Source organism: Carassius auratus, chromosome 47 (genome assembly GCF_003368295.1).
Source record: "Carassius auratus strain Wakin chromosome 47, ASM336829v1, whole genome shotgun sequence".
NCBI classification, from domain to species: Eukaryota; Metazoa; Chordata; class Actinopteri; order Cypriniformes; family Cyprinidae; genus Carassius; species Carassius auratus.
The window spans coordinates 10,997,961-11,023,509 of NC_039289.1; the positions used below are offsets into that span (position 1 = coordinate 10,997,961).

The 25,549-nt window shown below is 36.1% G+C and overlaps 2 protein-coding genes across 2 annotated transcripts; both read right to left on the reverse strand.

Moving 5' to 3' along the window:
• Window positions 1-16,743: 16,743 nt before the first annotated feature.
• Window positions 16,744-19,137, reverse strand: lsm3 (LSM3 homolog, U6 small nuclear RNA and mRNA degradation associated). The gene is made up of 4 exons (XM_026236287.1): window positions 18,993-19,137; window positions 18,691-18,801; window positions 17,277-17,372; window positions 16,744-17,083 (listed from the first exon to the last, which is right to left on the reverse strand). Exons 1-4 carry the CDS (start codon window positions 19,011-19,013, stop codon window positions 17,003-17,005), a joined length of 309 nt encoding a protein of 102 aa, XP_026092072.1. The 5' UTR covers window positions 19,014-19,137; the 3' UTR covers window positions 16,744-17,002.
• Window positions 19,138-22,390: 3,253 nt separating this feature from the next.
• LOC113065100 (uncharacterized) lies at window positions 22,391-25,143 on the reverse strand. The gene is made up of 5 exons (XM_026236284.1): window positions 24,694-25,143; window positions 24,251-24,583; window positions 24,031-24,126; window positions 23,747-23,841; window positions 22,391-22,970 (listed from the first exon to the last, which is right to left on the reverse strand). Exons 1-5 carry the CDS (start codon window positions 24,755-24,757, stop codon window positions 22,872-22,874), a joined length of 687 nt encoding a protein of 228 aa, XP_026092069.1. The 5' UTR covers window positions 24,758-25,143; the 3' UTR covers window positions 22,391-22,871.
• Between the last annotated feature and the right edge of the window lie 406 nt (window positions 25,144-25,549).

The following is a 25,549-nucleotide window of genomic DNA, read 5'->3' on the forward strand; positions in this document are numbered from 1 at the left end:
ATAGGAGACTTATGTGAGGGGTTTCCACCTAACCTCGATCAGGTGGAAATCTGGTGGTTACAGGGGAATTAGGAAGGAGAGGATAAAAGCAGAAGTTAAAAAATCCCTAAAGGGAATGAGTAGATACTTCGGTATAGCTCTGAATCAGATAAGAACGCTGCCTCGTCTGGATCACATCCCTTAGGTTCTGCTTACCTCCTCGTGACCAATGATTCCTCTAACCCTAGCCCGCAGGTGGGGGAGGAGCACGAGTTGCGACACTAGCCTTCTGTGCCCGTCTTTAATCCTCAGATCGAGACAGGCCAGGACCCCTATGTTGTTCGTCTTCAGACCTGGACCTTCGTGGAATGGAGGATCTGAAAGCAGCGGAGCGCACCTTCCTCTCCCTGAACTTCTCGATCACTGTCTCAACGGAAATACAGAAAAGTTCAGAAGGCGAACCCTGAGCATCGAAAAGAAAGCCTTTTCTTTCTTCCTGATGTCTGCCAGGCTCATCCACAGATGTCTCTCTGCTACCACCATGGCCGCCATTGTCCTGCCCATGGCAGAGGTGGGCTGCTTGGTAGAATGGAGAGAGATCTTATGGTGCGGCGCAGCTCGGCTACCTGATCAGGTAGATTTTTCGATCTCTGTATGGAGATCAGCCGGAAATGGGAGGCTCACCTGAGCTGGAGGGCAAGATGACGCTCATCGAGGCGGCCTCACGGCATAACCTTGTTAGCGCACTTTCATGGCAAATCCAATTTTGCCGTGGCGCGATCCATAAGCTCCAACAGCTCTACATATGTAGTGCAGGAGAATTGAGGGCAGGCATATCATCGGGAGGCAGATGGCTGCCTTTTTTTCCTCGGAAAGAGAGACGAACGAGAGTGGAGCTTTTTCATTGAAAAAAGCCACACAATGCACGCAGATTGCCTCCTCAAAGACTTCGCATGCGTGCTCTTCACCCAAACAAACGATGCAAAGTCCGTGTGTGTCATTGGGTGTCAAATAACGCAGACACGGGTGCACACATTGTCTAAAAGCTTGCTAGTAGTCACCATGATAGACAGAGAAAGATCGCTCTTACCTGATCTTTCAGATGCACACTTCAAACAGAACAGTCAGTGAAGACGAAGAAGAGAATGACGTGTTCTCCCAGTTCCTGTTTATAGTCGCGCCGGTAGTGATGTCAGAGGCTGTCGCCGGCCAACTCGTTGGTGTTTTTTCAATGTATGCTTCAGACACGCCTCATGACGAGGTGTTCCCCATAGCAACCCCTAGAGGACGCAGTTTCGAAGTTCCCTTGAAAGGGAACTCAACATATTCATGTGCTGAAATACAACAGTTTAACAACCACATAACAACCTGAAAACCACTTAAATATATTTGCAACCACATATCAATGTGCTAAAACATTGACTACAACTTAGCAACTACCTTTGTTCTGGCGAGTGCGACACAGGCAATCACCAATCAAATTAAAAAAATAAAAATAAAAATGCTAATACTTTTTATTTATAAAATAGAAACAATAATACAAATCGGTATCTAGTCACAGATTAGTTTATTTTAACAAGGCAAGAAGTGTAGAAATGAAGGATATGACCTGATCACACAAAGGTTGTCTGTCACAATTGTGCTCCTGAACAAGTCACTGAGCCCCGGGGGACTGTCTCTTTGATTACTGCGCTGCGTGCTGGATAAAGAGCATCTGCTAAATGCCAAATAACCAACACAAACTCCATGAGAATGCGTTTTGAGTTCCCAAATTTGGACTATATTTCAAGACATATGATCCTGAGGGGATACACTGTTTCCATCCCTGTGAACCCAGTGACTCCCGATCACAAAAACAACTCAAGTTCAAGCACAGTGGATGTAAGGCAGCTAAACGCCCCAGTCCAGCATTAGCATGCCCCTCACCGAAAGCAATACTGAGAACATGTGCTCGAGAGCCGATGGAAAAATATCATGTCATGTGCTTAACCACAACAATTATTTATCTAGTTCAGAACATTAAGCCACTGAGCCAGAAATGCACTGCCACTTATGATATTCGTATCAATGCTGGGAAAAACAAGATGATTATGCATCCAAAAAATGTGCCTAGTTGCTTCCATTTCCGCCCATGGACTCCCAGTTCCGATTATTGGAGATTCTTTTATGGGGGAAAAAAGAAGTGTGAACATTACTTAAATAGTTTTCAAATAAAATATTATCAGAACACCCTGGGTGTTCTGCATTGCAATGCATATATATATATATATATATATATATATATATATATATATATATATATATATATATATATATATATATATATATATATATACATACATACATACACACATACAGGTGCATCTCAATAAATTAGAATGTCGTGGAAAAGTTTATTTATTTCAGTGATTCAACTCAAACTGTGAAACTTTTGAAAATTAATTAAATTCACACAGACCGAAGTAGTTAAAGTCTTTGGTTCTTTTAATTGTGATGATTTTAGATCACATTTAATAAAAACCCACCAATTCACTATCTCAACAAGACTGGACTTCAAGCAACTTGGGCTATGAGCTTCTCCACCCTTCCTCCAGACTCTAGGACCTTGATTTCCAAATGAAATACAAAACTTGCTCTCATCTGAAAAGAAGACTTTGGACCACTGGGCAACAGTCCAGTTCTTCTTCTCCTTAGCCCAGGTAAGACGCCTATGACGTTGTCTGTGGTACATGAGTGGCTTAACAAGAGGAACACGACAACTGTAGCCAAATTCCTTGACAAGTCTGCATGCCTAGACCCCAGCCTCAGTCCATTCCTTGTGAAGTTTACTCAAATTCTTGAATCGATTTTGCTTGACAATCATCATAAGGCTGCGGTTCTCTCGGTTGGCTGTGCATCTTTTCCTTCCACACTTTTTCCTTTCATTCAACTTTCTGTTAACATGCTTGTATACAGCACTCTATGAACAGCCAGCTTCTTTGGCAATGAATGTTTGTGGCTTACCCTCCTTGTGGAGGAGGTCAATGATTGTCTTCTGGACAACTGTCAGATCAGCAGTCTTCCTCATGATTGTGTAGCCTACTGAACCAAACTGAGAGACCATTTTGAATGATCAGGAAACCTTTGCAGGTGTTTTGAGTTGATTAGCTGATTGGCATGTCACCATATTCTAATTTGTTGAGTGAATTGGTGGGTTTTTGGTTTTTGAAATGTGAGCCAAAATCATCAAAATTAAAAGAACCAAAGAATTGAACTTATTTAATACACAAGTTTCAGAATTTCAGTTGAATTACTGAAATAAATGAACTTTTCCACAACATTACAATTTATTGAGATGCATCTGTATATATAAATAACTATCTGAACATTAGCAATATCCTTATACAACACTTGTTACACCGTAGCAACTACCTACAACACATTTGCTACCTACAACACTTTAGCAACCATACAGTTTTGTACTTAAAACAGTAATGTAACTACACCATACAAACCAAACTTGTTCATGCCTTTATCACCAGCAGGGTGGACTATTGTAATGGGCTCCTCACTGGCCTTCCCAAAAAGACCATTAGACAGCTGCAGCTCATCCAGAACATTCTGACTAGAACCAGAAAATCTGAGCATATCACACCAGTCCTCAGGTCCTTACACTGGCTTCCAGTTACATTTAGGATTGATTTTAAAGTACTTTTACTCATATATAAGTCACTAAATGACCTAGGACCGAAATATATTGCAGATATGTTCACTGAATATAAACCTAACAGAGCACTCAGATCATTAGGATCAAGTCAGTTAGAAATACCAAGGGTTCACACAAAACAAGGGGAGTCTGCCTTTAGTCACTATGCTGCACGCAGTTGGAATCAGCTTCCAGAAGAGATCAGATGTGCTAAAACACTAGTCACATATAAATCTAGACTCAAAACACATCTTTTTAGCTGTGCATTTATTGAATGAGCACTGTGCAATTTCCGAACTGATTGCACTATATTTTAACTTTTTATTTTTATTTTATTTTATGTAATATATCATTTTCTAACTGTTTTAAATTCATTTTAAAAAAGTAATTTTTTTAATAATTGTAAAAGTTTTAAAATTGCTTGTTTTATTCTTGTTTTATTTTTGTTCTTCATTATTATTTTACTTTCTTTTATGTAAAGCACTTTGAATTACCATTGTGTACGAAATGTGCTATATAAATAAACTTGCCTTGCCTTGCCTTACAACACCACGGCAACTTACCAGCAACAATCCCAAAATTTTTGAAACCACATTGCAAAGCCTTGTTGACCACTCCCAAACACCCCTAGCAACCAGTAACCCATTAAAAACAATCTGAACAGTAGCAATGCTCTAACACAGTGACTGTTACACCATAACAGCCACCTAAAACACCTAAGTAACCTCCAAGAAATGGCCTAGCAAGCACTAAAAATACCATTTTAATAACAGCAGTGCACTGACAACTAGCCAAAAAAATAAATAAATGCCAACCACACAGTAATACACTTAAAACATTCACTACACCCTACAAAACACCCTAGCAACCATCTAGCAGTGCCTGGAACATCTTTTCAACCACATTGCAATGCTTTGTCAACCCCTGAAAACCATGTAGCAACAGATTTACAACAGAACTAATGCCCTAAAAGAACAACATTGAAACCACCTATCAACGCCTTGGCAACCAACCAGGACAAAACAATACCATGTTCTATACATGTAAAAGCAGCATTAGCATTCTTCAAGTCTTCTTTTAGTGTTCTAAAAAAATGTTATTATCCAAATATGTTATGCAAGCCAGACCTACTGAGTCATTATGGTATTTAGTAAAAGTTCCAGCTACTGCAGCCAGTAAATTGGGCATCATTAGTCAACATAACAATCCTAAAAACTAACAAACATGTGAGACAAGATTAGTGACAAAGCAAAGTGAATTTGTTCCCACATGTGTTTTTGGCAAAGGCAGCCATCAAAATGCAAAAACAGTAGGACTGGCCACAACGGGGTTCCCATCCATCTCTATTTTCATCTTTTCCAAAAAAAAAAAAAAATACATTACAGTTGTTTATAGATTATTATATTATTATCAGATAATGCAACAAAAAATTAAGATATGCAGTTTTAATACTTCCAATGTAGATAGTTTACACGAAAATGAAAATTCTGTCATCATTTAATCACCCTCCACTTGTTCCAAACCTGTACGAGTTTCTTTCTTCTGTTCAACACAAACGAACATATGTTGAAGAATATAACCATAAGTTGATTGAAGCCATTGACTTGCATAGTATTTTTACTCTAATTTTGTCCATCCTATGGAAGTCAATGGCTACCGTCAGCTGTTTGGTTACTAACATTCTTCAACATTACATTCTTTTGTGTTCAACAGAAAAAAAGAAAAGAAAAAAGTTTTGGAACAAATGGAGGTTGAATAAATCACAGAATTGTAAATTCTTGGGAAACTATGCCTTTAAGGCTCATTTAATAATATTTGAACATAATTAGAAATTTGAACATAAAGTAATATCTCACTCTCATCCTGTTTTTTTTTCTGGTACTAGATCCTGAGCCGAGCCCTTTACAGTAACCATAAAAACAATAACAGATCCTGGTCACAGTACGTCATTTAAGTCAAACCACAGACTGGCACCAAAAAACGTGCAACCCATCTGGTGCCATGGCACATTAATGGTTTTACCCATATTTTGGGACGACACAATGTTCTTAACACAAAAATGCAATGAGGTTGCTATAACAATGCCACTATTATCTACAGACCATATGGAACCAATCTAGTGGAAAGGTTCTGGAGAAGGTCTGCGTGCCCCAACAGTGCCATTTCCCGTACTTGCTGAGGAGTTCATGCCATTGCCCTCACTAGCTCGAAACATGCCTGCAAGTATTTCCATGCCAGCCCCCAATGAAACCTGTTTTTCCTCATGCACAGGGCAGTTCTGGACCCATTAGGAGTTCTCTTCCGCTGCTTGTTGACATGCATTGAAAGTACTTCCATTCGACTTATTAAGTGAGCCCTGTCTCAGTTTCTCTCTGTGGACTGCATTTGCTTTCTCAAGGCCCTAATTCAATATAAGAAAGCTTGCTGTCCTCTATCTATTTGTGCTCACAGCAACTGTATTGTTGAATCTTTTCTTAAAGCTCCGATTTATTGGTTTTGGTTTGGGGCCAGATGGATTTCTAAAGGAGGGAAATCTGGGTGGCTCAGTTTGCATCCTTAGTAACCTGTGTAAGTTATCGTGAGAAATGCCACTGAGAACATGTGAGAGCGTACACTGTTAAAAAAGCCCCATGTTCAAAAAAGCTTCGGATTTTGTTTATACAGTATGGAGCCTCAATAGACCCAGAGAGGAACGAGTCTGAAATATAATACAGACTAGAGTCTTACATGTTTGAAGCTAAAAACTCAACAATTTAAATTTCAAACTGAATTGAATGCAACACAAATTGCAGTATTAGAACATATATGTCGGATATATCATATAGTGCAAAAACAGGAACAAGTAAAGCTTCATGACTGATTGCTTTCTAAACATCAGGAGACAATTAAATGTATAGAGTTATTGAATCACCAAAAAAAAAAAAACCTTTACCATTATGATTCTTCCAAAATTTTTTGCTGTTTTTCATAGCAGTTTACCCGACACATTTCAGACTTATAACTCTTCTTCAGAAGAAATCATTGTAAATGTCATATAAAAGAGACCATAAATGTGGGCATTTCTTTCCAGTAAATTATATTTCTTTAGTGACACTGAAGTGAAAACTTTAGTGAAAACTTGCTCCTAGAAACTGTCTGCCAGCTTGTCAGTTAGTATTTGAATAAATCTGTCACCTACCATCGAGCTTCCCTCTAGGATCTGGGATTTATACCAGTATCCTCAAAGAAACTCTGTTCAAGCCAAATAAAAGGCATTTGACTGGGTGTCGGCTGATGCATGCATTTGTTTATAAGCGGTAGCGTTCGCATTGCGCTTATAGAAAACAACAAGCCACAGATGGTTAGCGTGGTTCAGAGTTTCGTGATTTACCATATAAGCTTCTACACTGGATTGTTTTGAACTTGGGCTTTGCATGTTAAATGAATGTGGTCTGTGGCATTTTGGGACTTTCCCAATTGTCTCTTTCTACGTCAAGTCACAGTCAAGTGTTGCATGATTGATGCAGCATGCAGAGCGCTCTGCTTGAAGTCTAGGATTATTCCTCGACAGGTGATGCAGGTGTAAAATAATCTGCAGCAGGATTGTCTGAGTGAGCCCTGACCTGTGGGGGAATATTAATTCTCTGCTTAACACAGTTATGAATGACTCATGGTTTAGAGCTCCTCATGAAGGGCTCGATCCACTCACAGCACGGTGTCAACTTAGGATTTGCGGCTAGCAAAACAAGTCAAAGCTCCTTTGTCTCACATATGAAGCAGCACAACTGGCTCTCATTGTTTGGAATTCCCACCATGCTGAAATCCTGCTTATTGTCCCATGAGTGAGGAATTCAGGACATCTTGGGAAAGTGTTTTAGAGCACCTGCAGTGTGATGTGACAGCTAATATAGCAGTCTATGAGAGGTGAACTGTGTTTTTATACTTTTGCTATTGTAAAAAACGTATGAATAATTTGTTGGCAGTCGGTGCTATTATTCATTCAAGTGAATTTCTGAACATGAATTTCTGATATGCAGAACTCTTTAATAGGAGGCAGGGGGGAAGTTTGCATAAACCTGATTCTCTTGCCAAAAACCCAATAGGATTTTTCCATTGGGTTTGGATTACTGCAGAAAATATGCACTGTGACCACCAAAACTTGGAGGGCCAACGTCCTCTAGATTTCAGTTCTAACACACTTTTTCTAGAAGTTTCTTGTGAGTCTGAAGACTTTTATTAGCCGGTTCAGGTGTGTTTAATTAACTCTGCATAGGAACAGGTCTAGACACCCCAGGCCTACATAAATGCATCATCCATGCTGCACTCTATTTTGCCTGCAACTTTATAACCTTCATCTTAATTGAGAAATTATACAGAATAATTGTGTTTTTAAAAATTAATTGCCAGTAGAACCAAAATGGTAGTGAACAATGGTTGCATCAATTTGCATCAAATTGAGGAGGCCCAATGTTGCAACCAGTAACATTCAGTCTGCACAAAAACACAACTTATAAATACTCCCTGTGGTCTGTGACTAAACCGCGATCAATTGGAACGTTTACTCTTTCTTAATGCTTTTAGAGTAGCACATTCTATCAGACAACACCCATATTTCTCTGTCAGTACACATTGATTTGTTTGAGAACTGCAGACAGTCCTTGCCCTCACATTTTGGCCTGAGCACGAACAGCACTGATTTCCAGGAAGATCATGAAGTAAAGAAAAGGTGGGTGAAGTTTCAGCGTGTTTGTTTGACATCCTGACAAACAAGGATAAGGTGATCTTGGAACTTGTGTTTAACTGAAATATTTCTTGGAAACAACTGATTGACGAAAAAGAATGGGTTTGAGATTTTGCTATTCTGCTATACTAACTGAATATTGATTGTTATTGTTGGACATACTAAGTTGGGCCAACCGAAACATTCAAGAATCCCAATCAACCCCCCCAAAAAAGGAGGATCAGTTCAGAAATCTTGACTTTGTGTACATGACTTGCTCCTTGCTCCATTTTCTGTGGGACACACACCATAGGAACAAGCTGAGAAGTTATGGTATCTTTCCTACCAGTGATAAAAGACCTCTTGATTCACTCATCTGGCTGTCATCCAATGCAGGATCATGTGGAAAAAACTTTGCACCGCGACCCTGTGGAAAGCATGCCTACCATTCTTCACAATGTTTAATTCGCTTCTCACGGTTCCATTGCATCAAAATAAAAGTCTGACAGAATAATTGAGTTGTTGCTGGATGGCCATAGACCACAAATCGATTCTGTGAATATGCTATATTTAAAAACGCAAAAAAAAAACCTAATATTATTTTACGGTGGCATGAAGAAAAAAAGTTGTAGGCTAAATCATGTGCATGATTTACTATTTCGTTCCCTCGATTTATATATTGTGCGCATGATTTACTATTTCGTTCCCTCGATTTATATATTGTGCGCATGATTTACTATTTCGTTCCCTTGATTTATAAATTGAACACACAATTTACTATTTTGTTCCCTCGATTTATAAATTGTGCACGCGATTTACTATTTTGTTCCCTCGACTTATAAATTGTGCATGCAATTTACAATTTTGTTCCCTTGATTTATAAATTGTGCGCATGATTTACTATTTCGTTCCCTCGATTTATAAATTGTGCACGCAATTTACTATTTTGTTCCCTCAATTTATAAATTGTGCACGCAATTTACTATTTTGTTCCCTCAATTTATATATTGTGCTCATGATTTACTATTTTGTTACCTCGATTTATAAATTGTGTGCATGATTTACTATTTCGTTCCCTCAATGTATAAATTGTGCGCATGATTTACTATTTTGTTCCCTCAGTTTATAAATTGTGTGCACGATTTACTATTTTGTTCTCTCAGTTTATAAATTGTACACATGCATGATTCATGTATAGTAAATGTTCTTACAGTTTTTTTTTTTTTTAACAATAGTATGGACAAGTAAAGTTCTATTCAAAATGTGTTTCATAAGATGCGTTTTGAAGCTACAACTCCCTACATTACAGTCCAGTTATTGATTGGCAAATAACTCTCTCTTCCTCTCCCTTTTTAATATCATTAACCACTGTTTAAAGTGACTCTTACATTATCTGACCCTGGCACATCTTAACTGTCTGGCTCTACATCCAAGATTTCTTCCTGTCTGAGGCTGTTATCTAACATCAGGCTAAATGACCGCATAGTCATTTGTTCTAGGCTACTTCGCAGAAGTCATTTGACCCATTGTTCTCAGGCAGATCCCATAAAGATAATCCCATAAAGTGACAAAACATATGTGGCAACTTAAATGATAATCAATCTGTGTATAATCTGGGTACTACTTGTGGAGTTAAGTTAAAATGGGCTTTAACAGTTAAATATGGCACAATAGAGCTCTGATCCAAAACCTAGTAAGCTGCCTACCTAGACAGCAAGTTAGATTGAAGCACAAAGATGCTTCCAGTCAGAAGACAACATAAGTCCACCTTTGAAAATACCTCAGGCCTAGTCTCACTACCCACACTTGTGGCATTTGCATTCGACTGCACTTTCGGATAAGTAGATCATCATATTCATTGTAAAAGAAACAGTTTAAAAATATGTAAATATATACATACAATAAACAGTGTAAACAGACAGGAAGTATATACAAAATGACAAAGGCATAAATACAGAATGAAGGTAAGATATAAACACAGATATACAGTGAGGTAGTGCAGAGTAAAGTATAGTGCTGTGTAGAATTACATTCTAGATGCCTTAGAAGGTAGCTGCCTACGTAGAGAGCTGGCTAGCTTACTAAATCTAATCAAATATGTTGTTGTTTACGTAGAGTGAAGGGTTATATGTTGAAGGTACTCAGGGATAAATCAAGATGGATTGCACCAGACTCTGACAGCTGGCTATTAATACCTTTTTTCAGCACAAACATCAGTGAAAGCTATTTCGAGTTTTTTAAGAGCTTGTAATATTACCTTGATGCTTTTCAATATATATATATATATATATATATATATATATATATATATATATATATATATATATATATATATATATATATATATATATATACATATATATATAAACAAGCTGTTAATGAATGTAATAAGAGGACAAAAATATCCGGGGAATGAGGTTCATCTTGGGAGCAAATTAATACTGAGGATGCAAAACACGAACAGAAACCTAATAACACTTTTACAAGTTTCTACTGCAGTTTTGTGGTCTGATGGCTTTATTGTTGCATGAGCAATTGAGTTGTTGTTGATAGCCAGAGCGACTGTAATGTTCGCGTTTTGGTATTTCTTCACCTCCGTACAAAAGCAAAGTGTGGTTGTCCTAAGCTGTGAGCAATAACAAAATGAGCAATAACACAACTAGACGAGTGGTGCTTACCCATGCACTACTTGAAGCCACAACACAAATGTGCCAAGACGCTTCTATGTGGTTGCGGAAAGGTTTTTTCTTTTTTTTTATGTGTAAGGCAGGATATGTAAATAACTATAAGAATTAGAAAGTGCTGAACGGTGTGTTTATGACAGTGATGATGAATTAAAATAATATGATCACAATACCAGAGTGCAATATCAAGCAGCATAACAGTCTGTTTTAGTAAAGGCAAAATAAATAGAAGTCTTGTTCAGAGCCGTATTGCTTCTATTCAGTAAAGGAATTCCTTTAATTAGGACTTTTATATATGGCCATGTCATTTGTTACTTGTTGTGAAGTCTTTCGTTAATTTGTATTTCATCAATATTTTGCCAACCTTTTATTTTCTCCTCACCTGTTATCGTATCAACAAGTAGGTTTGGTGATGTGATACTGAAAGCTGATTGGCCTGAGTGGTTGCGCCTCGCAGTTGATTGGTTACGGCAGTTGCGTACTTTTTTTGGAAGCAAACAATGTTGTGTTGGTCAGTTTAACCTTAATGGTTCAGCCCAGACAAATTGGGAGAAAGGCACTAGAAATACCTTTAGCAAATTATTCCAGCGCTGCTCTCAATAGACTATGCGCAATGTGTCGCGTTGGCGTTTCGAGCGTGATCTGTGACACATGCATCTGTTCAAGGTCACCAGGGCCATTTATTATCTCTTTCTGCAGTCGGTCAGCATGACTTTTAAAGGGCAGCGCAGCTGTCCATTAGTCAGGTGCTCTTTGGACATGGGCCTTTCTCAACCATTGTCTCGTCACTAAATGCTTTATAAACTCTACTGACAGATCGCAACGATGGGAAAGTATCTGATGTATTTGTAACGGAGCTCATTTCACCGTGCCACCTGCGACTGAAATAGGAAATCATATGTGACTTTCACATTAACCGTGGTCAGAGTTAGTCAGTCTCCTCAAAAAACCAAAAACAAAACAAAAACAAAAGGGTTTTAATTGTGGTCGGTTTATATGCAGACAGGACACTTCAAAGTCACCCATTTAACGTCATTGGAAACAAACATTTACCATAATATCCTCTAAGCAATGTAAATTGCTCTGTTTACTTCGAGCATGGCTCCCAAATGACACTGTTGAACCCAAAACTCTCCGTAGCATGTCTAGGAAAGTCATCAAATGAGGAATCCATGGCAAACGTCCGCAGTCTTTCCAGACCCTTCTGGCAGTCGTGTGTAATAAAGTTGTGGAAAGGAGCTGTTTTCGGATTGTAAATTCCTTTCTGGTATTAGCTCAAATATGTCCAGTTGAGGGTCAACAGAAACGCTGCTGGTCAACGTCAGAGCACAGAAAATAACAATTCGGTTCCCCACACTAAATAAGAAATCTAATATTATTATTATTATTGCCAAAGACATGAACAATTTAAAATAAATTGTTATTTGTCAGCCTTAAAGCTTTGGTTTTTCTCCACCACTGGGTGGTATGGACTACGTGTATGATCTTACTAAAAATTTATGCTTGAAATCATATGTATAAAGTGCCTTAGTGTGTGAGGTATGAGAGACAATCATCTCACTCACCTCGAAGCTGTTTTTCGTCAGGATCTTGTGTGAATACTGGCCAAGATGATAAATCTGATCGTAGTTCTGTCTATTCAAAGACAATTCAGTTCAAGTTTGAAGATACAGAGCATATTATATCTTCTTTTGTCTTTCACAGAAGAAAGAAAGTCGTAGAAGCACAAACTAAAATTAGGAAATTAAGTTTTTGCATTACACACTTAACAGCATTAAAGTGACTGAGTTCAGAATCATTTAAATAATGTCAATACTAATACACGGACACACTAGAGTACAAATAAAAGGCCCACCTATATCCATCTACTAGTAATAAAAACACTTCATCTGACTCTGTTCATGCACGGATGAGTAATAATCTAAATTGGCACACCTGTGCAAATATGTTCCCGAGATCATTAAATCACACTAATGCTAAAACAAATGGACTCTGCACTGACTTGCCAGCATCTTGCCTTGCACATTTGTTTAACAACTTCCAGTCCGTGCGTCTATGTTTAGCGCGACTATTTCCAGCTTAGGAGGATTTCTGGACACTCAGCCGATCTAGAGCCGCGGGTCTTTGATGTCATGTCCCTCACGGCCAGAAGACATTTTTTCACATTAGTTAGGAAACACTGATCCTGAAGAGTGATGTGGATTCGAAGCAGTTCTATGCATTTAAAGAAGACTGCAGGTTCAAGAAGTTAAGATCAGTCAGTACACTTATAATGTTGATTAATGTTGAAAAATGCTCATTTTATTAACTTTTCTTTAGGTTACAGTGAGGGAAGTTAATGGGGTCAATTTATAAACGTTAAAATACTCACTGTTTAATTATATAGCTCTAAAACATAAGCAAATATGAGTGTTAATATGATTTTTGTATGGAGAATCACTTACTAATTTCTTGTATCTGTGTGTTTTATGTGTGTAAAGTAACATCAAGTTTTACAACTTCATTGCCATAAGTTAAACACCTTTACAGCTGAAATAATAGCATAAATAAAAATAAATTAATTAGGGCCCAAGTTCATAAAAGGCTAAGGACTTTGCTCAATTTTTTTGTTGAATGAGCGGGAAACTGCTCTGGTTTTTGTTATGTAATTAGTGTCTGAAATATGAAATAACACTAATAATGATGCATTCAAACTCTCAGTCTTTCTTTGTTTTTCTTGCAAAAACCTGCGTTTGGGTTACAAGATGAAGTGAAGGAGGCCGAAGAGAGTGAATTACCTAAGTGCAAAAATACACAAATTCCATTTGAAAAATGATCCTGTTTTTCCACTGCATATTCCAGCACAGGATGCATTTGGTGGAAGCTAGAAAATATTTAAACCATTTAGAGGCCATGCTTATATTTTTATCCAAATATTTGGTCAAAATATTGAATCCAGTATTTGGTGGAACGGCAACTCCTCCACAGAAAATCTTGAACTTGCCAATTACCAGCTCATATGTTGATTTCTTATATATATATATATATATATATATATATATATATATATATATATATATATATATGTATATATATGTATATATATATATATATATGTATATATATGTATATATATGTATATATATATATATATATATATATATATATATATATATATATATATATATCAACTAGCATTGGTAATGCATAAAATTGTATTGTTCAATGTTTTCTAGCACTCGTTTTAGCACATGACCACCATCCTGCTGTTACAATAACACTGTTTTGAGTTAGGGACAGATTTTGTTACATTGGTCAGCTGTTCAGAACTGTGTTTCCTCTGGTCTGCTCCCAAAACTAGCTATATTTGGTTATCCACTACCTCCAGGAGGCTATTTTGGGCTGTGGGAAAAGTTAGGCCATCTTCTTCATGGAGAACTCTGCATCACGGTCTCGCTGATGGGAAAGACCCATACATATCATGGGAAAGCATTATTTTGGTGTTCTTCTCCAAACAACTGCTCTATTTCTGGAGCAAGTTTTGACCCAAGAGGCTGTTTGACACATCATTGAAAGGGTAACTGAAACGTGAATTTGATGTTAATTGCGGGGAACGTAATTACCGGAAATGAAACACTTCCACGCCGCACGGAACAACAACAGCGCCCCCGCTGGAACAAAACAGTAACACTGGCTCCATCTGCACTCGTTCACGGTCGTAATCATATTATATATATTAACATTAACCATGTTTGTTGACAAAAATATTTTTAATAACTCAGTCCATAACTACCAGGAAATAAATATCGCTCACACACACATTTATCAGTACACAAACAAACCACACACCATACCAATACACCCATTACATAACTAATTACAGAATTCAAATTCATTTTTTTTTTTTTTTCAGAAAACAGGAAAAAGTGAGTATTTGCTCAGTTGACCAAAGCTGACAAAATGGTGGTATCAGTTGGGTAAAATAAACTAAAATGATATAGTACATGTTTTGAAGTCTATTAACAATGGCTATTTTGGCCCCTACTTATAACGATAAAAGATGATGATGATTATTATTATTATTATTTGGAATATGCATTTATAATGATTTTTTAAATTAAAATATGGACCATGTTAGAACAAAGAAGAAATTAAATTAGACAAAAAGTTATGATGCATCTTAAAACTGGCTTTAACATTAAATTAAAATGAAATAAAATATTGATCTGACAAGAGAAACTATAGCCTAACTATAACTAAAGTGAAGTATAAGTTTTCATTTTTTTCTAATTTCTATAAGATCTAACAGGCATCCAATGAAGTAAAAATGTGAATTGGCTTCCATGGCTCTCTGCTAAGAATTGTGGGTAGTGATAAAAGTGCCACACATATATAAAATTCAAAAATTCTTATAAAATATCAAACTACGGGTAACTTGAGGTGAATTTATACAAAGTGACAGTAAGATAACAAATCAAAACCTTACAAGATCGACTCCAATCCATTCATACACTGCCCTCTACTGGAGAGAGTAGTTCACACACAAACACACTCGCATCTCTTCTGCATGTAAACAGAAGGTAGTGGTTTACTTTCAACAGTTCTTTCCGTGGCTGGTGTATCGTGATTTACAATGGAGCTCTTTCATTCATCAAGGCATAATGAGGAAAAAGGGAAAGCCTTAAAAACCTACCAATTAAATGAAAATGTAATGTGAAAGTCTAATTGTCCATTCCCTGCTTTAAATGTGCAGTGTGTAGATTCTAGATTGTGAATTGCAACTAACAGCTTGCAGAGCAATTAGATTTATTTTCAAACGTAAATTATGAATCATACTTAATTCAGTAAATCGATGTTATTGCTAATGTTAAAGTACTTGTTCATCATTGTGTCAGTGTTTTATTTTCGCATGAACAACAAAGTTACGAAACGCGCTCTGTAGAGCAGTTTGTCCGTTTAGGGCTACTGTACAAACATGGCGACTTCCGTGTAAGGGAACCCCCCGGTGTACGTAAATAAAAATTGCTCAATCTAAGGTAATAAAAATATAACTAATCATTAAGTTAGGTCTTTATGCACAATTGAAAACATAGTTATGAATATTATATTGCATTTCTGTAAATAGATTGTTGTAAATATTACACATTGCACCTTTAATTGCTAATTTTTGGTGCTCAAGAAACATTATTATCAGTGTTGAAAACAGTTGTGCTGCTTAACATTTTCGTAGATATGATACATCATACATTACCAATCAAATGTTTAGATTAATCTCAGATTCAGCAAGGATGCATTAAACGGATTAAAATGGTGTAAAACTATTTATAATGTTACTGAAAATGTATATGGCAGATGATTACTTTTTAACTTTCTTTTCATCAAAAGAATCATGAAAAAATAAATCTGAAAATAATTAAGCAGCAAATCAGCATATTAGAATGATTTCTGATCAGTAATGAGGAAAATGTAACAATAAAAATCAGTATTGTCTGTAATAGTATTTAGCAACTGTTCTTGCTGCATTTAAAAACATCTTAAATCCAAACTTTGTAGTATTATAAAAAATGCTTGTCTTTTAAAGAAATGTATTAACTCCCATGATAATATCCCATCATGACATCAATCATACAAAAAAACAAACAAAATAAATTGTTCTAATGTCTCAGTGTTGAGTTAATGATGCTTATTGTGATATTTTGTAGAAAGATTTCTGCATGACAAACCATAACAAAGATTTTATTACATTAGTGAAAGCCATTTGAAAACATTGAGCTTCAATCATTTTAATGAGTCACTAAACACGTTGTGCAAATGAAATGCCATTAAGGGTTTCCAAAACATAAAGCGAAAGTTCAGCTTTGCAAAATAAACAGATTTTCAGCTTTGTGCTTCCAAAAACGAAAAACGTCATCCACTTCAAAATCCACTTGAAGAATTTAGAGTCCAAAAAGCATAATTGTGCAGAAATCAAGTTAGTTATCCGACCCTCAGCGGCGGAGCCACCAGCACGACTCCATCGCCTCGAACGAACAGCATGGGGATGTTACGCTTCGTCGACTGCAAAACAACAGGTCAACAACACTTGATTCATTTGGAGTTTTGTTTTACTTGCTATTTATCACCAATATTAAACTAATGACAATTCAAATTCACTGAACAGACTGAAACAGAATATGGGTGATGTTTACAACAGACTCATGCAAAACCAATTAGGATTGGTCGCTTGCGTTAAAATTTAAATCGCACTTACCTTGTAAATCTCCTCATACGTCTCTTCATCGATTTCCACAGTCGTCACGGTCTCTTCAACATCTCCGAGGATCATGTTTAAGTGCTGGTCATAGGCCTAATGCGGAATAATACAGAAAAAAAAAAAACAATTGTACAATATTATTACCATATTTAAATACGTTTATTTGTATTTTAATATATTTCTAAATGTAATCTTCAGCATCTCCAGTCTTCAGTGTCACATGATCTTCAGAAATCAGAATAATATGATGATTTATTATCAGTGTTGGAAAGAGTTGTGCTTCTTAATATGTATTTTATAACCTGTGATACTTTTTCAGGATTTTTTAAACGATAAAAAAAAAAAAAAAAAGAGATTTAAAAAAAAAAAAAAAAGATTATCTTTCGTTAACATGGTGTTGTTCGGAATGAGATCTGTTCATCAGTACAGACGGGCTGCTGAATGAATCAATGAGTGAGTGAGTGAGTGAGTGAGTGAGTGAGTGAGTGAGTGAGTGAGAGTGAGAGTGAGAGTGAGAGTGAGAGTGAGAGTGAGAGTGAGAGTGAGAGAGAGAGAGAGAGAGAGAGAGAGAGAGAGAATTTGATCTCCAAACCAAACTCCAGTGTTATTCGGCCCTGAACAGAACCACAAAACTGGATTAACTACTAAAATTATTTATCAATCATGCAATTAAAAGAAAGACGAATCCTTTCAAAATATCGACCGTGATCATGATTTGGAAATAGAGATCGGTAGACATAAAAAATCCTGGACACTGAGAGAAGAGCGACCGTGCAAACACTGTGAGCTGAATCAAACAGAGGATGAGAAACACTTCCTTCTGGTCTGCCCCAAATACAGCACTACAAGAGAAACATTCTTCCACAGAGCACAGTTTGAAGCTTTGAATCGTTCCTTCTCGTCTCTAAATGACTCAGAGAAACTACACTTTATATTTGGAGAGAATGAGATGGCAGTCAAACTAGCAGCTAAATATTTATTCACCATACACACTATATGAAATTGATAATTTATTGTGTTCAACTGATTTATTTTATATTCTTAATTGTATATAATATAAATAATTATTAATATTAGAAATATTATCTGCTGTTATTTTTATTGTATTGATCTATTTTTCTCTCATTCATTACTCATTTATTGTCTCCTTTTGTTTTGATGATGTAACTATATTTTATTCTGTATTTAAATGCTTTGGCAATACTGTAACTCAAATGCCATGCTAATAAAGCAATTTGAACTTGCAACAAACAAATAACACATGCAGGGCAGAATTAGGCAAATATCCTCTAATCTTAAAGACACAAAGAAAAGGCAATTCAATTCTGGAAACATCCGAAACTCAGTGGCCCCCAATCATATCATTACAAAGCCTTGCAATAGCAAGAGAAGAGCACAGAAAGTCTCTCACGTGCAGTCTGCCGCGCAGCTCTCTGTCGTTCCTCATCTTGACGTAGATCCGCTCATCCAGACTCAGCCGGATCAGATCCAGAGGCTCTTCTACTGTATTGCTGGTTTGTTGCTGCAAAATAATTATTATGTTCCAGTAAAACTGATGAAATTATCCATATGACCAACAAGAGCTGCTGGTTATAACCTGCCTCGACATTCTCGTGTGTTCAGTGAGACATACATAACGCCCGACATGTCTGAGCTCCGCGGTTATCAAACTAATAAAGATATACACTCGCTTATAGAAACTAAACAGCATACCTGCTCCGCGTCGTCCGCCATCTTTCAAAGTTACCCGAAATGCTTTTCGCTTGTCTCCCAGAGATTATTGGCGAGGAAGTGTTTCCTGTCAGACCGATCTGTTCCTCCAGGGGGCGCTGCATGGCCCGGAAACATGAGTCATTGAGAGGCATTCAGATTTTTGGACTGATTCTTTCTTACAGGACACATTTGTAAACAAAACAAAGTGTGATATTTTACATCTATAAATTTCAAGTACGGTGTAACTGATATATAAATGAAAATAAATCTTTCTAGAAACCTATCCTTAAACATCTTTAACATCCTTGTTCACAATCACAATCGTCGTTGATTGGTCCATTCCCTCCAGCGGTGAGAAAAGTAACGCTTTGACCCAATACATTTTCATGTCTAATCGCAAAGGCCCTTGGAATAATGTGCACTGATGTGGCATTGCTAACTTGGTAAATAAAAGGCGAAAAAAAAAAAAAAAAAACATACCAACAAGGCTGTGCACAGAAATTTAAGGGGTAGTGACTGAAATCACTGAGAGTGGGGCAATTATTACCCAACAGTAGCCTATATAAATATATGTATGTATGTGGGCTATGTATTTGTGTGTGTATATAAACAGATGCTGGTCATATAATTAGAATATAATAAAAAGTGAAACTTGTATATTATATTCATTAATTACACACAGACTGATATATTTCCAATGTTTATTTATTTTCATTTTGATGATTATAACTGACAACTAAGGACAATCGCAAATTCAGTATCTCAGAAAATTTGAATCTTGTGAAAAGGTTCAATATTGAAGACACCTGGTGCCAAGCTCTAATCAGCTTCTTAACTCAAAAAGCAAAGCCTTTAAATAGTCTCTCAGTCTAGTTCTAATTTCTAATTACAAATCAACCATTTGACACCCTATCCATTGATAAATGCATTAATAGAGAGGCAAAGGGAAGGAAAAGATGTGGTAGAAAAAAAAGTGTACAAACAATAGGGATAACCGTACCCTGGAGAGCATTGTGAAACAAAACCCATTCAAAAATGTGGGGGAGATTCACAAAGAGTGGACTGCAGCTGGAGTCAGTGCTTCAAGAACCACTACACACAGACGTATGCAAGACATGGGTTTCAGCTTCGCATTCCTTGTGTCAAGCCACTGTTGAACAACAGACAGCGTCAGAAGCGTCTCGCTTCAAAAAGGACTGGACTGCTGCTGAGTGGTTCACAGTTATGTGCTCTGATGAAAGTAAATTTTGCATTTCCTTTGGATATCAGGGTCCCAGAGTCTGGAGGAAGAGAGGAGAGGCACACGATCCACGTTGCTTGAGGTCCAGTGTAAAGTTTCCACAGTCAGTGATGGTTTGCAGTGCCATGTCATCTGCTGGTGTTGGTCCACTGTGTTTTCTGAGGTCAAAGGTCAACACAGCCATATACCAGTAAGTTTTAGAGCACTTCCTGCTTCCTGCTGCTGACCAACTTTATGGAGATGCAGATTTCATTTTCCAACAGGACTTGGCACCTGCACACAGTGCCAAAGCTACCAGTACCTGGTTTAAGGACCATGGTATCCCTGTTCTTAATTTGCCACCAAACTCTCCTGACCTTAACCCCACAGAAAATCTATAGGGTATTGTGAAGAGGAAGATGCAATATGCCAGACCCAAGAATGCAGAAGAGCTGAAGGCCACTATCAGAGCAACCTGGGCTCTCATAACACCTGAGCAGTGCCACAGACTGATCGACTCCATGCCACGCCGCATGCTGCAGTAATTTTCATACAAAAAACCAATACAATACATAACCCAGATAGCACGGGTACGTGTGCAAAATGTCTTATAAAGATTGCTTCATCTTCATCTGTCCAAACATCTGATAGACACCTCTAAGATAAGATAAGATGTCAGTTCTACATTCATTCTTAATCTCAAACATCTTAAAGACATCTTCTAAACATCTACTTGACATCTGATACTGATTTAGACGTACTGCAGATGAGCAAACACTCTAAAAATACAATACACACAATATACAATATAAACACACAAAAAGCACAATATACAGTAAATATGCTAAACATAAATCTTATTTTTGCTCAATGCACAATTTTTAAAAAAAACAATTTAACACCTATTGAGATTAAAAAAAAAAAAAAAAAAACTATAAGAAAGGGATTTATAATAACATCAAATGGAAAATCTTTACACTGTCTCGAAAAGGTTTTGTGGTCCAAGGTCTCGAAAAGACTTTGTGGTCCATTGCTTGCAACACAAGCAAGACCAGTGGAACATTTTTCTTAAGTATAAAGGCTTTACATGAGGTAAACATATTTATAGAGGTGTTAGCCACAGGTGCGCAAAGCAGTGCAGATGTAGCTTAACCAGAGAACCTATTATATAGTTGGAGGCTAACTGAAGAAAGTTTGCCCTGATTTCAATTGAATCATCTACAGTATTAAACAAAACCAAAGATCTATATTTTGGGATTGTGTTGTTTGGAATTCAGCCTAGCTATACAGACATCTGTCTGAAAAATAAATAAATAAATAAATAAATCATCAGGCAGAAATCAAATATGCCCAAATCTGTTAAAATCTCAGCAGCTCAACACCATGTGAGCACATCTATGAAATAAAACACACACAAAGCAAATTGCATTATAATTGCATCATAAAACTTTATAAATGTATTCATTAACAAAAGCACATCAAATACAATTTTTATATATATTTAAGAAGTACTCCGAGAAGAAGCTGCATGAACTTGTTAAAATACTTCGGCATGACTTTCAAACTTCCCCACAAGAGGAAGTTACAGGAGGTTTGCTCTGACCACATATATATTTGTTCAAAACCCAACCAATGACATATGTATATATATAAATAATCTTCAGAAATGTAAAATGTGAAATTAAAAAAAGTATAAAAGTAAACAAAAGTAATCTATGAGTAGAACTAAACTCAGAGCTGTCAGTCGAGTGAAAAAATGAAAAACACTGTGCAGAAGAGACTTTTTAACATTTACAAAAATATTATAAACCGATCAACATTACAAAATATTTTTAGTACATACTGTACACCTGTGATTTCCAGCTGTGCATTACATTTTATGAAACAAAATATTAGCAGAAAACTGACTTGTGATTATCAGCGTTATCTTTAGAAATGCTGATGGTTCAAGATTAAGGATTATTCATTGTGTGAAGTTTCATGAAACTTCTTAAGAAGCTGCTTCAGCTCCAAGAAACCTCAAAACCCTGTGGTTTACATGCAACTCACTGCTAAAGCAAGAGCTGTGAAAGCAAGATCTCCATTCAAAACTGGGACATTTCAACAGACAAGAGCATTATATATATATATATATATATATATATATATATATATATATATATATATATATATATATCACAGAATTATATCTGCTTATTTAAAAACAAAACAATTCATATAGTAGCAAACATACATTAGACATAAAAAAATAAAAATAAATAAAAAATAAAAACACCAACATTTAAAATACTCTTGTTTTCACAGCACAACTCAGCTTCACAGTTAAACCACACGTCAAAAAAAAAACACCTTTTAACTTCATAACTGAGATACTCTGGTGAACACTTCCTCTTGTGACAAATATCCCCAGTGTCCACTACATTTAGCGTTTTTTTGAACAATAAAACTTCATATAAATATTAAACAACAGCAGTCAAACATATATATATATATATATATATATATATATATATATATTAGACATACACACACACACACGTTTACCATTTTAAACATTGTAGAATACATGTCAATCTATGAGACTCCACAAATGTAAGTACAAAAATGTTAAATGAACTTTAATATATATCTGTATATTTACATTATATTTATATTGCATGTTACTTCATAATTTTTACTGGTTGGAGAAGAGAGTAGATGGCCTGCTCCGGGCAAGACCTGTTTTCTCGGGGGTGCGTGGAGAAATCAACCATAGCATACTGAAAAATTAAGATATTAGCAATGAATGTAAGGAATAATGTACAGTCAGGCATTATCAGAAAAGAAATGCTCACAGTGGGATCTGGAACCTAACTTTAACGTTAGGAACAGGTTTATTTAGCTATAAATCAGAATGTCTTACCAAATACTTTACTAAATGGACATCAAATATGGATTTGACCTATGACTATCTGACAAAGAGGGCACCAAGTTATATGAGAGACATGAAACTAGCACCAGAGTTATTTTATTATCTTTAAGATACTATTGTAGCTTTTATTTATTTATTTTTATTTATTTATTTTATTAATCGTCATTTATTTTGGATTAATGGTTCGTAATTTCGTGGTGTTTGTTATTTTTATGTTTTTTTTAATACGTCTATAGTTTTTATTCATTTTTATTTTAGTTTGACTTATTACATCACGTTAAATGAAAAGAAAATGGAAAATATTTGCTTGACGTATGTATTTATTCCAGTTAATGTTGTAACACAATGGTTTTAAATGTATGATTTTAGTTTTTGTTTTCTGTAATAACTCTGAATGGTGCAATGTACAACAGTCACGTGTATTTTAGCGGTCATTACTTACTATTATGTGACTGCAGAATGTCACAACTGCCTAATGAGTATTGCATAAAGACTCATAAGACATGTCATGTGTTAATGTTTTTTTTTTAAGTGCAATAATAGTGTAATAGTTTAGCACAATTCATATTATTATCATATTGTTTGAAAAGGCTAATTAAGCGGATTAAAAACTATTAGCCTTACCATTGAATCGGTAGAGTACTGAGCTACTGTGGTACTTTGGGGGTTCTCTGAATTATTTTTAAATCTTCTTGCCTGAAGATATTTCTTTCCCAAACCTGAAATGAAAGTAAATGACACATAACTGTATCATAACAACATGTGACTGTTAAAAAAAATGACAACAACAACAAAATAAGGAAGGATATTGTTCAAATGAGCACATTTAAACAGATCTAGAGTATGCCTACGTGTATAGCAAGTTTAATGAGACCTTAATCTAAACACAGATAAAAAAAAAAAAAAACCTATCAATGCCGTGATCAGAAGCACATTCAGCAGGACAGAAGTGATGATGGTCAGGATTCTCCATGGTGTCTCCTGTTCTAGAGCATCATTTGATTCTGTAATGAATAGATTTTTAATTCAATTATTCTTTTTCAAATGAATAGTTATGTGTATATATATATATATATAGAGAGAGAGAGAGAGAGAGAGAGAGAGAGAGAGAGAAAAAAAACAACTCACCGCTGATGTTGATTTTGGTGCCGTTGCTGAATTTTTGTGGTTCACTAGTTTTCACACAATAATAAACTCCTAATTCCTCAGCGGTGATATTTCTGATGAACAGACTACTGTTAGTTTTCACTGAGTATATGAGTTTGAATATTATGTTTTCATATTGAGCTGCTCCTTCTATGCTACTGAAAGTGCGTAAGATCAACTCTGGAGGATCCGGTGATTTCTGTCTGAACCAGTAAATCTCCTCTATATCAAGTTCACAGCTTATAATCACATCATCTCCTAAAGTTACTGCTGTGTTTGTTAAACTCTCTGTGACTTGAGACCACATGAACAGACCTATGAGTAAAAGAAAATACATATTTATTAAGACTTTAAATAATAATAATAATAATAATAATAATAATAATAACAACATTTAATAATCAAATATGATGGGATAAACTCACATATCTGAAGCTGGATGATCTTCATCTTGTGATCCAGATGAATATCTTCTGTAACTGTGATCATTCAATATCTCTTACTGTGAGCGGAAACATCACTGAGCTTTAGATGAAACCTCGACCACACACACCAGAGGGGAAGTCAGAGATGAACATGCTCACACAGCACTTTATTTATTCATCCCTTTTTCTAGTTAAATGCCATATCGGGGCAGAGCCAGAGCCAGCTGTACTTTAAAGATATCAAAATGTCCTTTGTACAACTATGAACTGCCTTTTTTTTTTTCTTTACAAAAGAAAAATAATGAAAACATTTTTAGACTGATAATAAAGGATCATTAATGAGCCACACAGATGGGAAATCAAAAATTATCTGTATTACAGTGTATGATGTAGCTGTCCATCAGTGTAAAAAATGTGCAAAGTAATTAAACCAAAAAGTACACGATTTATAAAGTTATTGTCTTCTAAAGTAAGGAGTCGACTCTGAATTGCTGCAACGAGTCGTTATAGATTTCAAATCTTTTGCCCATCTCTATGTACGTCACTAGGAGCACTTTGCATAATAATCTCCGCCCACCGTCTTGGGAGAAACGGAACTCTGACCTGCCCCACCTCCCCACACAGACGCTCTGGTTGGTGTGAGACCATCATATCGAGGAGACAGTGTGTTTTTAATTGTAAAGGCAAGTTTGTTTTATTTTCACTGCCAAAGAATGAAAATCAGAAGAACCAATGGCTAAAATTAATTTTTACCACAATAACAGAGCAGTACAACAAATCCCTTTTGTTGTGTTCACAACATTTCACTGATGACTGCTTTTCTAAATCGCGGTGAGTACAAGGCGGGATTTTCAAA

Excerpts from the sequence above, each read along its gene's own strand:
- LOC113065100 (XM_026236284.1), bottom strand. The coding sequence starts at position 24,757 with ATGATCACAGTTACAGAAGATATTCATCTGGATCACAAGATGAAGATC. Across the intron at positions 24,584-24,693 it reads GATCATCCAGCTTCAGATAT|GTCTGTTCATGTGGTCTCAA; the intron begins GTGAGTTTATCC and ends TTTTACTCATAG. Across the intron at positions 23,842-24,030 it reads TCTGATCACGGCATTGATAG|GTTTGGGAAAGAAATATCTT; the intron begins GTTTTTTTTTTT and ends CTTTCATTTCAG.
- lsm3 (XM_026236287.1), bottom strand. The coding sequence starts at position 19,013 with ATGGCGGACGACGCGGAGCAG. Across the intron at positions 17,373-18,690 it reads AGCTGCGCGGCAGACTGCAC|GCCTATGACCAGCACTTAAA; the intron begins GTGAGAGACTTT and ends ATTCCGCATTAG. Across the intron at positions 17,084-17,276 it reads CGTATGAGGAGATTTACAAG|TCGACGAAGCGTAACATCCC; the intron begins GTAAGTGCGATT and ends GTTGTTTTGCAG.